The following is a 13739-nucleotide window of genomic DNA, read 5'->3' as shown; positions in this document are numbered from 1 at the left end:
AAGATAGAAGAGGGGAATGGAAAGCTTCTGTAGCAGTCACATAATGACATGCATTACTAAGAAATGCAACCTTTTTATCATCCCTTTGTGCATAAGAACAGCATACAGTAGATGTAAACCATGCAGCAGAGAAACCGACTGTAAATAAACAATTAAATGATGCACTGATCAGAAGGCTTTCTGTTTTACAGTACCTCAGTATCTTTCCAGCTCCTGTACTCTCATTATTTCCCCACAGTCCTGGATTAATAAATGTATTTCTGTCATGATCTGTCTTCAGCTGAACATGACTACTCTTCTGTATCCAAGCAAGCCCAGAGGACACACAACAACAGAATTGATCGGTGTCAATCAACCGTATAAGTAATAAAGGTAATGAATAGTTTAAGAGGCCAAATGGGAATGAAAATTTGATAAGACATTCTGCATTTAACTCAGCTTGGGGGAAGGGATGTAATAAAAGAGCATTACTGCACATGCAGACTTGATATATGCTGGTAACACAGCTCACAATCCCAGAGTGAGGTAGCACTATACATTACATGATTAAAACTCATATTTAATTCTGGATGACAGAATTGCTGTAAATATGAGCTAGATAACCAATCTTGGAAAAATGTTGAATGTCAACAAATCTGATATGGAATATAGGGTAAGAATTCACTTAAAAAGTAGAAAACCAAAGGCTCGAAACCATCTGACTACTGTTATCACTATCAATTTACAGAAGGTTCTGAAATATCAGCATGAAATTGAAGATATATTCAGTTAAAGGTATACTATGCGAGATTTTCATAAAAAACAATGTATAGGCTAATACAAAAGTAATCCCTCTCAAACATCACATATGACCCACTAGAAGTGTGTGGCAGTGTATTAATTTGCAGAGACTCTGCCCTCTGCCTGTATTTTCTTATTTTCTTAATATGTGGCTGTTGTTAAGGACACTTCTGGATGTCAACCTTTAGGCAGTGGGTGTGTAGCCCCCAGCCAATAGCAGCACACAGGGTGTGAGGTTGGGACTCGGAGTGTAGCAACCAGGTTACAGCTGTCTTTGTCTCTACTCCTCTGCTCCGCTCTGCTCTCTGTCTCTGTGTCATGAATGTATAAAGAGCTGCAGGTCTGTGTGTCTGTTTGACCGAGGGCTGGAAGACACACAGGCAGAGCAGAGAGGCCACAGTGGACAGGAAGAGGCTCTGCATGAAAATTCAACAACATTCCTACCCACTAACTAAACAACCTTTAAAAGCTCTCTTGACTGGCATGAAATGCAGCTAGAATCCCGCGGCTGTAAACCACTGTCACTACTATTTGATGGAATTACGTGGAGATTCGTGAGAGTCGGACCTGGCCATCATCGTGGCGGGAAATTCAGATAGGAGCTGGTCACAACAAAAAATGGTAGAGTATCAGAAGGTAGTTTTCAAGCTGAACACATCAATACAACTACACTACACACAACTACACTACAACAGTAAATAAAGCACAGTAAGTACACACAGTTACACACATCATTCAATCTTGTACCACAACTGACTGCGCACCATGCCTCATGCCATCTTTCACACAGCAATTATTGTTTTCCTAGAGAAGAATTGCATAAAACTTAATGACCTATAGTACAATAAAAGGATAGCTTGCTCTATATTTCACCACCATAGCGATTTGGAGTACAGCGTATTCACAACAAAGTCAAATCAACTTTACTGAGGGATAAAAGTCACCAAAGTTAGAGCTGGAGACTGCCCAACTGGAATGGATGTTTTCCAAAGCATACCATATATTTTTATAGGGATAAAACATTTTTAACTTCTCAAGAAGGAAAACAAGCCATTTGAGATTTTGACTGGGACTGACAATTCAGTTGGGGGCTCTTATGGAGGGTAGACAGCCCTCCTCTCCTCCTCTTGTCACATTTCATTTTAATTCACCACATACAAGGAATAATTGATCAAACATAAAATATAACTGAAAATATTTTCTATGAGTAAAACCACTTCTGTATACATACTTGAGGAGGACACAGCCGGAGCCACTAGGGGGCGCAGTCCAAAACACCTGGATGCTGGTGCGTCTGCGAGGAGTGCTCTCGGTCACTGCAGAAGGGCAGTTAGTCATAAACTGTGTTTCCTCCTCATCAATTATCTGTAGGGCAAGTATACACACACACACACACACACACACACACACACACACACACACACACACACAGACATACAAAGAGATTAGTAATGAGTATAAATATCTTCAGACAAGACTTGCCTCAGAAGCACTTCAAATATCCGCATGTGACTTTACTCATTAGCTGTTGGATCACTTCAAATTAATTTCCTCTCATTGTCAGTCCAAGTGCCTATAAACATAATTAGCCACTGAAACTGACATTAATTACACATTTTCAGGACACATCAAGTGATTTAATACAAAAAAAAGAAAAAAACAAGAATAAATAACCTAATAGTTGGGCAATTATTATAAATTAGTGGTAGTATAGAAATATATCGTGTTAGTCTTAAAACATTTGTGGTCATCTGCTCTTTAAAGCTTACCTAATATGGGTACAAACACATCTGGCTTTAGCACCTATTATGTTGAACCTGTGTGTGTGTGTGTGTGTGTTTGTGTGCGCGTGCGTGCATGTGCATGTCTGTACCCATCCTGGGGTTTGGGACCCCTCTAACTCATCACAAGGTAAATTGGAATTGATTGAATTTTACAGGATAGCAGAGAACAATGTGAGAAGTTTGGGGGTAAAATCACTCTTTGGTGGAACTGCTCACAAATCACAGATATATGGGATTGCAAGTAGACACTGCATCAGTTTAAGAAGTATAAACCACTGTATCAGAGTGACAGAGATAAGAGAGTTGATGGTTGTGGCAAAATAATTTGAAAATTTTCTGATTGTGTTGGAGACATGAACACAAGCTTCCAAACCAGTCTAGTACTTTTTTGCACTTAGATAAAAATGTATTTCCACTTTTTTCTAAACTTACAAAAACATCAGATGAGCCGTAACATTTGCAGACATATTGTCCCACTCAGTGGGACTCCCTGGAAAGCAATATTGACACTGAGTGGATTATCATGGTGAAATAAAAGTAAATTGAATTGAATTGAACAGATCAATACTAACAACGATCAGAAAGTCAGCACCCAGGTGCCAAGTCATCACGCTATCATTGTGCGAAACATTAAAAAACAAGTCCCTTGACTCTTTAGGTCAAACTGAAGTGTCCAAATACATGCTGCCCTCTCTACTTGGGTGCACACCTGAGATACTAAGCATCTCATTGATTTTAACTGGACAGAAAATTAGTAGAGCAGATTGTATGTGGGAGCGCAGCCAGCAGGCTAATATTCATTGCCCAAAAAAACCAAGGATCTGTTTTATAGGAAGTGACATCAGGGCAGTAAAGACGGGGGAACTTTCTCACTCCATAAAGCTGTCAGCAGAGAATTTTCTTTGTCATGCCATGTTATGAATGAGTTCCCTCTGAAAGTGGATTGTGTGTGGATGTGCATGCCTCTATGTGTCTGTGTGTAAGAGTCAGTGAGTGGGAGAGAAGGGGAGCCTGGGAGTGTGTGTATGTGTGTGTGTGTTTGTGTTTCTGTGTGTGTGTGTGTGTAGCCTGATGGATTATACCCCCCCCCCTCCATGTTCCCATGGTTTCTTACAGGCATCCTGGGCTGGCCTGACTGGACAGCAACACATGTTAAAACCAGTGTGGCCTCATGGGAATGCATTAAACACCATCTGCAAAAAGAAGCAACTAATTTGCTGAAAAATGACCTATGACCCATTTCATCTTGTTCAAGTTTGCAAATCTTTACCCAATAGACACATGTGACAAATTACTGGAAAAAGGATGTATGCTTATGGGTTCATGAAAAAAAATTGTGCATCAGTGTAATTGCTTTAGCTTTAGCTACTGTTCTTGTCAGGCCCAAACAATAACCTTTCAAATCAATCTAAAATAACATGGAAACTTGAACTGTCAGATCTCTTTGTTGTCTTAATATCAAATCCTTTGGGACGTGAAAATGATGCACCCATGATATCCATTATGTTTATGTCTATAATTATGTCACATGTTGCACTCAAAGTGGCACAGATTTCACCCCTCACATAGCCATTTGCCTTTTCTTGTACTATCATCTCACCCTGCTGAGAAGTATTGTCTCATAAGATATCACCAGCGTTGCCCACTGGATTACACTCTTGCCAACAAACACACACACACACACACACAAACATACACACACAGTGGCAGCTGACCTCCCCAGAGAGCTCAATAAAAGTGCTTTTCATCAAGTCGGGAGCTGTCCTGAGACGGCTGAGATGGGGCACACCAGCGGATTTCAAATGAGCTTTATGTTAAATAAAGCCTGATGTCTTCTGTTGCAGCTTTTCCCTTTCTTTCCTCTCAATGCCTGAAGGCCGGCCCACCCAGAGCTCTTTCAGAATGGAGGAATGGTGTGTGTATGTGTGTGTGTGTGTGTGTGTGTGTGTGTCTGGTTTTTTGACATAAAAGACATAAAACATGAAAGACTAACTGAGCAGGTGATGATAGAGTGATATCTCCTTGGACAGAAGTTTATTTTTACTGCTCTGTCACATGGTGCCTGTAACAAGACAGGTGATCATCTGCAGCTGTGAAAGAGACCTTCGACATCTTAAAACCTAGCTTGAGTCTCATCAAAGGCAGGTCCCAGTAATGACATAGCCATTCTTTTTGCTTTTGATGCCAACATCTAAAGGCTATGGTCAGATATCTATCTATCATTATGCACCCCACAGTACAACATTCAGTCTCATCCATGTGTGGAGCAAAGTGACTGAACATGACTAAATGATGTAGTGTTTCCCCTTTTTTACACTTGACGTTTAGCGCCCTGTCACACCACACTGCATTCTGCCATATGGCTGAGAAGCATGCTCAAGGCTGGCACTAAATAACCACAGCATGAAATCAATTGCAAGGACAAATAAAACAGGGAAAAAAAACGTTAACGCTGGCCAATGAGATGTGAGGTACACACAGGACAAAAATAAAATGTTCCAGTTTTTGATGTCCTCCCATATTCAAGGCTCAGGTTCACAGTTATTGCCACAGCATGGCAGTAACTGTGATCAGTGCAGCCTGAGGGCTGCTGTGCAAACCTCCCCATGTATTGTACTACAGATTCAATAAAACAATGTGGGAAGAGACTGAAACCGACAGGTTCACAAGAGTCTGAAAAAGACAACTCCACACATGCTGTTAAATCCGTTTAACAACTGCTTCTTTACAAGGACATCTTAGAAAACAAACAGGATGATTTCAATTTCCTGGCAAGGACATAGAATAAAACTGAATGCCTGTGAGTATGCCTTAATTTTCTAATCAGAACACTGTATCATGATGTATTGGCTTTACTGTTGTAAACTATTCTCCAACACTTTGGTACTTGATATAGCTAGAACCTATTCCTCCGTTGCCCATTTCTTTCCAAATCCTTTGAAAATAGGATGTCATCTTGCACACTGTAAGCTCTATGAATTTCTAGAAACTGCAGCTTTGGATGAAATAAACATTGAGAGGTCATAGTAAGCTAAAAGGCATAAGAGCAGAACAAGAACCAGTGAAGAAGGATGAATATAAAGGGTATGACTGTAGTTCTACACCGTGAATGTGTTGTTATGGCATCTACGGACATGACATTATGCTGTATGCATGGCATTATACATATATTATTTTGTGTAGCATTTTAGAAATATGCATCATATTTATCATTGTAACTTGATTATACTCCTTACTCTCTGAACTCACACACACACACCCATACACCATCAACGCACGTTCTCCTTCTCTCTACCACTCTCCTGCTCACACTGCATTCACACATTTGGCCATTATCACATGTGCGTAACAGCACCAGTTTCCTTGCCTTCTCTCTCTTTCTTTCTCACTATTGGCCCCACTCTGTTTTCTGCCTCCTCCCTACATTACTCCAGCTGGACCTGCCTGTATAAAATGCTAATTAACCTCTCAACTACAGCAATTACACACTTCCTACATACATGTATACCTGCTTGTGTACACACAGCTCCTCAAATTCCCCACACGTGTACTTCCACAGCTTGGAAAAAAACATAGCTACACGGAGCTGAGCTAAGAGTATGCTCATTTCATATGCTATATCAAGCTTATTAGAGGTGGTGAGGTGAGAATAATCACACTCTGACATGTGAAGACAGTAAAGCTGTGCAAAGATCTGTCAACCCCTCCACCCCCCTCACCATCTACAGTAAGATCAGTCTATTTTTTTCCCTTTCTTCACACATGTCATACGCTGTGCTTGTGCTGAAGTCCAGAGAAAGGATGGTGTTGATATCATGGTTAAGTCAGGTGTGGTTAACTGGTTTTCCGTTTTTTCTTACAACTGAGGCCCACTACACATCTGACATACTGTGAATGGACAGGGGGTGGTTAATTAGTTACTATGGAACAGCATGGTGATAACGGAGGAAAATCCATGTCATATTATTCTGACTATACCAGCTATCATATCTTTAGCTGCTACCTTACCTGGAAATTTCCAATGTAGTCTTCATCCCTGTCTCCTTCTGCGCCCTCCCTCAGAGCAATAAGAGTGAACCCTCTAAAGTAGGAGGGGCTGGATGCAATCAGAGTCACTGGATGGAAGCAAACAAGAGTGACAGCAACCATCAATTGTCAAAGAATTAAGCAGAACTACAACACTCAGTCCAACACTGAAGTGGACATAATTAACCACCTGCCTGAGTAATGTTATATTTAGAAATAGCAACAATAGATTTGTTGAGTTCTGATGGATAAAGCCTGAGATATTCCGATATAATTGTAATTACTATTTTTTGCACAATCAATCGTTCCACCTGTTCTTGTGGGTATGGCTCAGATAACAATTATATAATGGCTCAGTCTAGACCTGGCAGTATTTTCATAAAATGTTCAAGATAATGTTTTTGTGCATTTTGCAATCTAGCAGGACAGAAAAAAATGTTCATTTACTTCGAATAAAATTTAATTTTCTGTACCTGACAGCTTTATCAGTAAGTTGAGATAAGTCTTTTAGACTTCAAAATGACTCATTCCTACTACAGGTGATAGCTTTTATTACAAAAAAATGTAATTTCCGACACCACACTTCGAGCTAATTAAATTATGTGATTTGGATTATATGAAACTGTTTATGATTAAATCAGGAAAGAATGAACCAACTGCAGAGCAACATTAGTGTCGGGACCAGGACAGCATGAGCCTTCGAGATTCACAGCAGATGGCACATATACACTGCACCCACTAACTTTCACTTTAGACAGGAGCAAGGCATTGCTGGCTTTATGAAATCTATTTTAACTATGAGAATACCCAAAAGCATAAAAGAGCTTATAAAAACTTATAAAATAAATAAATGTTTTGATTATAGAGACATTTTTAACAAGTACTATTTACTAATTGGTGCTCAAATTTGGTTTTAGAGTAAATTAACGTCAATCATGGTTTTTAATAGGCCTATTTAAATTCATATTTCTTTACAGTGATGCAGGGTTGCCTCTAACAACAATAACTTTGACTCATCAAATATGCTTTACTTTCAGGGATACACTAGAGACGCATCAAAAGTAGACTCTAGAAACTTATTGTAAGTTGCATATCCCGCTGTGTTTGTTTGACAGTGCGCACATCGCGCTCGTAAATCTGGCAGACAAACCTCTGTATGTGCTCCCTGGCTGATAGCTCTCCGGGTCTCCCTCAACGCGGAGACGAAACTCCGTGTTGCCCTCCTTCCGATTGCTCTGAGCCCGTAATATTCGACTACAATACCCGTCTCCCCTCCCGACTCTCTCAGAGGGCTCCTCGGTGAATGCAAACATATTGCACGCTGCGGTGGAGATGAAGCAAAGCAGGAGCATAACGCGTGATTGTAGCCCGGTTGCCGTCATCGTGAAGGTTGCAAGCTGATGCGCGGAGATGAAGGAAATCTTGTCTTGAGGAGAAGAAACGTTTTGTTTTCTCCTAAATGTGAAACAAACTTGCCAAGAAGACTTCTTCTGTGCTAGGAGGGTAGATCCATCCTGGTGTGAATGAGAGAGAGAGAGAGAGAGAGAGGGAGAGAAAGGGGAGTGATGGGATGTGCTGTGCACTCGCTCTAAGAGAAGTGCACACTGCGTGCCGCTGGTTAGACTGAGCAGGATAGCAGGGGTCCGGGGAAATGGCCAAGCGAGGAATGAGCGTTGCGCGGCTGTCTCCACGGCCACAGCTATTTACAAACCTACTAGTGAGGAACACTGTGAACCAACAAACTGGGGACAAAGACAAACATTCCTACCAATGAGTGCTGAGAGGAGGCAACACGTTTGACATACTTGGATTGAACTCTCTCTTCTGTGTGTGTGTGTGTGTGTGTGTGTGTGTGTGTGTCATCACTCAAGGGCCCTAAGTATAAGGGAGACAGGGACATACACAGACACACGCAAAGGAATTTATAAGGCATGCTAAACGGTTGTCAGGGTGACTAATTAAACAAGCGTTGAGTCACCTGTAGTGATGGATTCATTGGCTGATTGGTGACTGCTTTCCTTTCTATATTCCTGGTGTGCAAAAGTTAATTGATGCCTTTTGAGCATCCACACAATTTCACAAATAATTAAGATCACAGAGGGTAGCCTGTTCATTATGTCCCAGCAAATCTGCGTTTTTGAACGTTGAATGTCTAAAAGGAACTCTTCGGTCATTTATCAACACAAGGAGATTTTAGCCATTGTTCATGTTATTGTCTTCTAGGAGAATATTGGTAAATCTCAAGAAAAACATTCTCTGACCTGAAGCCTTGTTGCTACAGAGGAAATCTCACATGCTGAGCTGGATCTGTCAGCCACACATGCAGCTCATATGTTATCCTGCAAGCTGTGCAGTGTGGTCTTGTAGACTCATGGCCGGATCTACGCACAGGCACTCCAGGCACATGCCCAGGGCCTCACTGCCCTAGGGGGCCCAGACAGAGGAGTAAAGAACATGAACTGCCTACATGAAATTATGTTAAACATATATTTTTAAAAAAATTGAAAAATATAAAAATCAGATCTACGACTTTATTTCAATGTTTATATATTTATTTATTCTTTTTTTTCTTTTAGCATGCACAACGTTAGCGCCAATGTGCAGGCAAAAGTATTTCTGGTTCAATGGAAATCGTGTTCATGTGTTAGCAGCAGTGACATGTAGGCTAGTAGCTTTTCGGTATGCTTTCATTTGCAGCAAAGCGGGAAAAAAAAGAAAAAAGAAGAAGAAAGAAAACGACAGAGAGGGGCTTTACAGAAATTTCTCTCAGACCCTGCAATTTCAAAGCCCACGATCCAGCCTCGATCCAGGACCTTCCACACTCGAATACTCGGTGGCAGAGGCAGGTGATTTTAGCTCCAATGTTACATTAGCAGTAGAGCAGCAGCGGGTCACAACTTTGACAGATACTGAGGATGATTCCTCTACAACGACACAAAAACACCACCACAAGCAACAAGGATGGACAACAGATGAAAACAACGCATCAACAACAACATCAGCATCAACATCACAGGATATGACTATGGAATTGGAGCAGACCAGAGAAAACAGAAACTCTGGAACCAGACGGGGTGATAGCAAGCTAACGTTATTCATCAGACCCTGCAAAATGGAACAAAATTGACGACATAATGCTTGACTACTTTGCATCAAACAAACCCTGTCAAAATATTGTGGATTTTTATGTATCACTGAGAAAATATGGAGACCTTAAAAAAAAAAAACTGAACACCTTAGCCCTGCTGGCAATTGAGAATGCATTTACGACCTTGGATTTTGATGACATCGTCAAGAACCTCGCCTCATCAAAAGTCAGGAGAAAGCATCTGTTAATGTAAGTTTTCATTTTCTATTTAAATATCTAAATCTGATTAAGTAAAGACACGTATTAAAATCAAATGTAAAATGCATATAAATGAAATGTATAATATAGAGCTATACTTTCCAATATAAATGAATGACAAATTGCATATGAATACCAAAATATAAATAGATAAGCTAAAATAGATTATAATGAGCATAATAAGCAGTTAAAAGTCATTTTGTTTGTTTACCAAATACCAAAATGTGCATGTAGGCACTCTGAAAAATATAGTTTGTGTAGAGTAATGTATCTCTGTGTAGACTTATAGTCATAGGAGTAACTTTTGTCATATAAATGGACCCAGATTAATCACTTGTTTAAATTATTAACCCAAAACTTTAAAAGTTATATGGAGAACAATGTCAATGTCACTTTATTCACCACAGTGTTGTCATTGTTTATGTTTCACTCATTATTAACTTATCTGTTAATAAATTAAGTATAAACTTTTATAGGTAATACTGTGCACATACTGTATATAGTCCATTATATCAGTCCATGTAGCCTTCTGCTCAACACTAAGTGGCACTTGTGTTTTAGTGCTTTAGCTTATCTTACCGGACCAATGTTTATACTGGGAAGCATAACTCATGGCTTTATAACTAGGCTATAAGTTATATAGCCTAGTTAAGTGGTTATAAGGAAAATTCTGGTACATTATGATTTCCATCAACACCTCAGCTGAAACTTAATGATTCCTTACCCTATTGTGATGGCCTCTTTGTGAATTTATCAAAGGATATCAAGTTTGAGATTTTTTTTTTGAGAGAGCGAAGGTTTTGACCAGCCTATCAAAACTCATACAGTATCCAAATATTTTTCAGGTGAATTTGAATTACTGTTACTCAGCAGTCCTTGGTAAGTATAGTTGGCAAAATACATGCCATGAATTGGCTTTCTGTGATTCTTGGATCAAATGTAAACTCTAGTTTCCTCTTTTCTCTTCATTGTCTGCTTGTTTTGTTTTCTTTCCAGGCTTTGTGTCTCTTTCTTGTTAACATATGTGCACATATGCAATCAGAATGTCAATAGCGCTCAACTACTACTCATGATCATGTCAGTTGCTCTACAACAGGGAAAGTGTCCTTTGTGTCCTGGCATGATGCAATTTAAATGGTAATGAATACATGACTGTTTGGAGTAACATTTAATCAATACATTAATGCAAATTTGGCTTGCCAAGATCTGTTGCTTTTCATTACATATTATCAAATAATGACTTATCGATTGATTGGCTCAGCAATTGACAGCTCCTAAAACCAACCATGCATTGTTAAGCTCAGTAACAGAAGCAGTTTATTTAGTGTTGGTTGGACAACTCCCTGCATGTGTAAAGCCCTACTGAGTGAAATTAGTCCTCGTCTGGAAAACGTAGGGGTTGTTTTGACCAAACCATGACAGAAAACCTACCTTCAAGAGTAATCACTTTTTAATCTGTCCTGTGGTTTGCTTTATTTTGACCTTCTGTGTCTCATTTACAGGCTAAGAAATAAAATAATCTCCCCTGATTGCTTGCTGGCTCCCTCTCTTGTTATCTCCCTCACCTTATTTTCTGCTTTTCCTCTCTCATTTCCTTTCTCTTCCAAAGCATATCGGTTTTGACAGTTGTCTGTTCACCACCAGTTCTCCAGTCATTGAAATAAAAATATGACGCCTTACACAACAAGAACACAACACTGGGTGTGAGACAATAAACAGAAAATTGTTGATGTAATCCCTCTCGTTTCTTTGCCTCTTAATCTTGCTCAGGAGATAGACTACATTTTATCCTTTGTGACATTTTCTTGCAACACCCAGAGAGTTTATTTCAGTCTTCAAAAGGGTCAGCAGGCATGTAATGAGAATGTAACCAGTTCTGATGGGCACTGACAAATGGAGAGTGGCTATGCTCTGTGCATCTACCGCTGAGTTGATAGATGGATGATGGGGGAGGAAAGGAATAAGGAGTCTGGATAGCAGAACACCAGACCAGCAGGTGTCATGAAAGCATTTTGTCTCACAGCCCTGCTGAGCTGAATCTTTTCTCCACCTTCAGCCCTCAGGTTACTCCCTGCCTTTTACAAAATACACTGTATGTCAGAACAACATCTGCGTGATTTTTACATTCCCATTAACCAATTTGAGCAGAATAGCTGAGCAAAATTGTTGATTTGTGTAACTACACTCAGCATAACATAATTTTCAAATACATTTACCTCATATATTATACAGGGGTTGGCCACTATCTCCATTTTCTGTGTTGACTTGAGTGTCACTGCATAACAGACAAAAATGATAGTATGTTTAAACATACTTTTAACACAGTAAAGCTTAATGCATTCCATGTTCATATCAACTGTACCTCTATACTGAGCATGATATTAATTCAAAAAGGCAGTTTGCTGTTTTTTTTTCATCCTTTTGTTCTGACAAATTCTGTATCGACATTGTTGTGAGCCAAACAGTTGTGAGCCAAAAACTATAGAGCTATCACATGATATACTGCCAAGGGAGTCTGTAGTTATTGAAAATTGATTTCTATACTCAAAACTCTTATTTGTGTATATGTACTGCCTGGTGTCTTTCATAGCCTCTACAGGGATGATAATATCTCTAAGTTTTATTGCTTCATAATGTTAGAGAAGCATTCTCTGACCAGGGATTTCTGCTTTGAATTCCCGGTTGATAAAATCTGAGTGGTGAAGTTGAATGAGTTATGAGCTGTCATTCCCTCAACAACTATTCTTGAGTTGCCCTTGAGTGGGGCACTTAGCCCCCAACAGGGGAGCTACTCAGAGGCAACAGTAGGAGACTGTGAATGTACTGCATCAGGTACAGTATATGTGTGTGTGCAACTAGGGATGTGGAATACAGCAATGCTGAAAATAGCCACCACTTTTAAATGACCTTTTTCTGGACAAACAAACAATACTTAAATGTTATTATATTAAAATTGCTTTCCATTTAACAGGACAACACAAAAGTAATGACGAAAATGTGAAGTGAAGTTTGAGGCTGGTTGACATGCTGATAACAGAGAATTCTATAACTTACTCGACTTTTCACAGAACCTATTTCATTCTGTACCTCAAGGGAGGGACAAATTGAAGCATGTAAAACAGAGTAGCTGCAGACTATATGATAATTTGACAAGGGATAAGATGGGTGAAAAGGAACAGTTGTTTGTTGATAAAATTATGTAGGAAGGAAATAAAACAACACAGGAAGCAATACAGACCCAATGTGGCTTCACCTCTGGGAAGCATGAAGTTTATGGATCCATGTCTCAAGTTAGAAAACAGTCTTTCACTTTGCTGACAACAGTTGGACAGAGCACATATGGTCTGTGGATGTGGTGGTATCAGCATATGAAATTGTTATTGATGGTCTAGACACCCGCTGTGTGTTTTCCTCCATGGTGACGCCATGGTGTGCTGGTTGCCTCTGAAGTGGTCTCTTCTACTGCCACATCTAAGGGATCAAATCATAGGGCACGTTTCCGACAGGGGTCCAACAAAAACAGACAAATACTGATTTTAATTCCTCTCTGCTGCCCGGCTTAAATACTTGCACTGTGTTTTGGCTATTATTTAAAATAACCTTTTGTATTATCTAATCTACAATACGTTTTTATGACATTCATGATGAACCACAGTATAAAACGTAATTTATACTTATGCGTCAACTGCTGCACTTCAAACCAGTTTGTGCATTAATGCTCATATACATATTGCATGTGCATGTTAGCAATAGTACGATATACAGTATGTATACTTTACATCCTCATGGGCAAATTCTGATCA

At 39.6% G+C, this 13739-nt stretch overlaps 1 protein-coding gene across 6 annotated transcripts in view; it reads right to left on the bottom strand.

Annotated features, from left to right (window-relative positions):
* The window catches only part of spon1a (spondin 1a), a 135716-nt gene that overhangs the window by 66701 nt on the left and 55276 nt on the right, over positions 1–13739 (bottom strand). For 4 of the 6 annotated variants that reach the window (XM_042407149.1, XM_042407142.1, XM_042407172.1 and 1 more), the window contains 5 exons: positions 9363–9514; positions 8852–9014; positions 7741–8104; positions 6573–6679; positions 2012–2145 (listed from right to left, as the gene is read on the bottom strand). In XM_042407149.1, coding sequence (XP_042263083.1) covers positions 2012–2145; positions 6573–6679; positions 7741–7972 — 473 coding nt within the window. In that variant the 5' untranslated portion in view covers positions 7973–8104; positions 8852–9014; positions 9363–9514. Of the gene's footprint in view, positions 1–2011; positions 2146–6572; positions 6680–7740; positions 8105–8851; positions 9015–9362; positions 9515–12152; positions 12212–13174; positions 13408–13739 lie in introns of all 6 variants that reach the window. The other 2 variants (XM_042407158.1, XM_042407166.1) reach the window with 2 other exon arrangements.

This window comes from Thunnus maccoyii, chromosome 1, assembly GCF_910596095.1.
Source record: "Thunnus maccoyii chromosome 1, fThuMac1.1, whole genome shotgun sequence".
NCBI lineage: Eukaryota > Metazoa > Chordata > Actinopteri > Scombriformes > Scombridae > Thunnus > Thunnus maccoyii.
The sequence above is the reverse complement of the archived record's forward strand: the minus strand, read 5'-3'. Positions and strand labels throughout refer to the sequence as shown.